The sequence below is a fragment of the Perkinsus marinus genome (genome assembly GCF_000006405.1).
Source record: "Perkinsus marinus ATCC 50983 genomic scaffold scf_1104296958474, whole genome shotgun sequence".
Lineage (NCBI taxonomy): Eukaryota > Perkinsozoa > Perkinsida > Perkinsidae > Perkinsus > Perkinsus marinus.
The window spans coordinates 1-943 of NW_003206777.1; the positions used below are offsets into that span (position 1 = coordinate 1).

Sequence of the window (943 nt, forward strand, 5' to 3'; positions counted from 1 at the left end):
TTATCGTAGAGCCAACTATAGCACTTATCGGACTGACCCGTAACAGCATCATCGATGATGCTGTGCTGGCGAACAAAGAGTTACCTTTGTCAGCCGGGGAGGAAAATACGAAGGCCTTCTTCATGAAGCTAACAGAGACGCCCAAACCAACTCCTCCCATTAGTGTTAAGAGCTTCGACAACACGGTGATGTTAGCTGAGTTGCTCTCAGTATCTGCCCAGAAGAACTCGATTTTGCCAACATGCATCCAATGAGCAATGTAGCAAACTAGACCTGGGAAATGAAGCCTTGAGATCGTTCGTGGTACTCGGGAAACCTACCGGGAACACCTCCAGAGAGCCACAAGATGACCATCATTTTCCATTCGGCGCCAACTGCATAGAATGTCTCGACTGAACCTTCCAAACTGCTCGTAGCGTACCTGACCATGGACAACTTTGGCACTGAAACACGGTGTTGGAATTTTGTTCGCTTTCCTCAGCTGAGCTCAGGAAAAGTTTACATACGAATTCGGGTAGAAGTGTACTGGAACCAACAAGGATACCCTACAATTCCCCAATTGTCACCAAGGCATGTAGTTGACTATGTGCACATTTTCCCATACCTACCCAATAAGGTAGTTGGTGACTCCGAAGGCCAGCATGGCCAACATAGCGTAACCGATACATTTCATTGAGTTTCCGCGTGCATCTGTAGGGACAGTGTGTTCGAATGCCATATGCTTGGCTGCCAGCACGAGAGCTATTGGAACTGAATAACGCACACTGTGAAAAGCAAAACGTAGCAGTCCTCGTCTGTTCAGGAAATAGCACGCTCCCTAGCTAGTGGGACAGCGAGGGATTGCGTGTTGCGAAGGCGGTCGAGCACTGCTCTTCTTTAATAGCGTGCGATGAATTACTGCTTACGTTCTCGTTGTGACACGGTGTTGGGTTAACCGTGATAC

At 48.3% G+C, this 943-nt stretch overlaps 2 protein-coding genes across 2 annotated transcripts; both read right to left on the bottom strand.

The window, feature by feature from the left end:
* Positions 1–84: 84 nt before the first annotated feature.
* Positions 85–273, bottom strand: Pmar_PMAR024610 (hypothetical protein; the record flags this gene model as incomplete). Its single annotated transcript, XM_002774285.1, has 1 exon — positions 85–273. A coding segment is annotated over one exon (189 nt), but the record flags the coding sequence as incomplete, so codon positions are not given.
* Positions 274–320: 47 nt separating this feature from the next.
* Positions 321–673, bottom strand: Pmar_PMAR024611 (hypothetical protein; the record flags this gene model as incomplete). Its single annotated transcript, XM_002774286.1, has 2 exons — positions 321–421; positions 609–673. Coding segments are annotated over 2 exons (166 nt in total), but the record flags the coding sequence as incomplete, so codon positions are not given.
* Between the last annotated feature and the right edge of the window lie 270 nt (positions 674–943).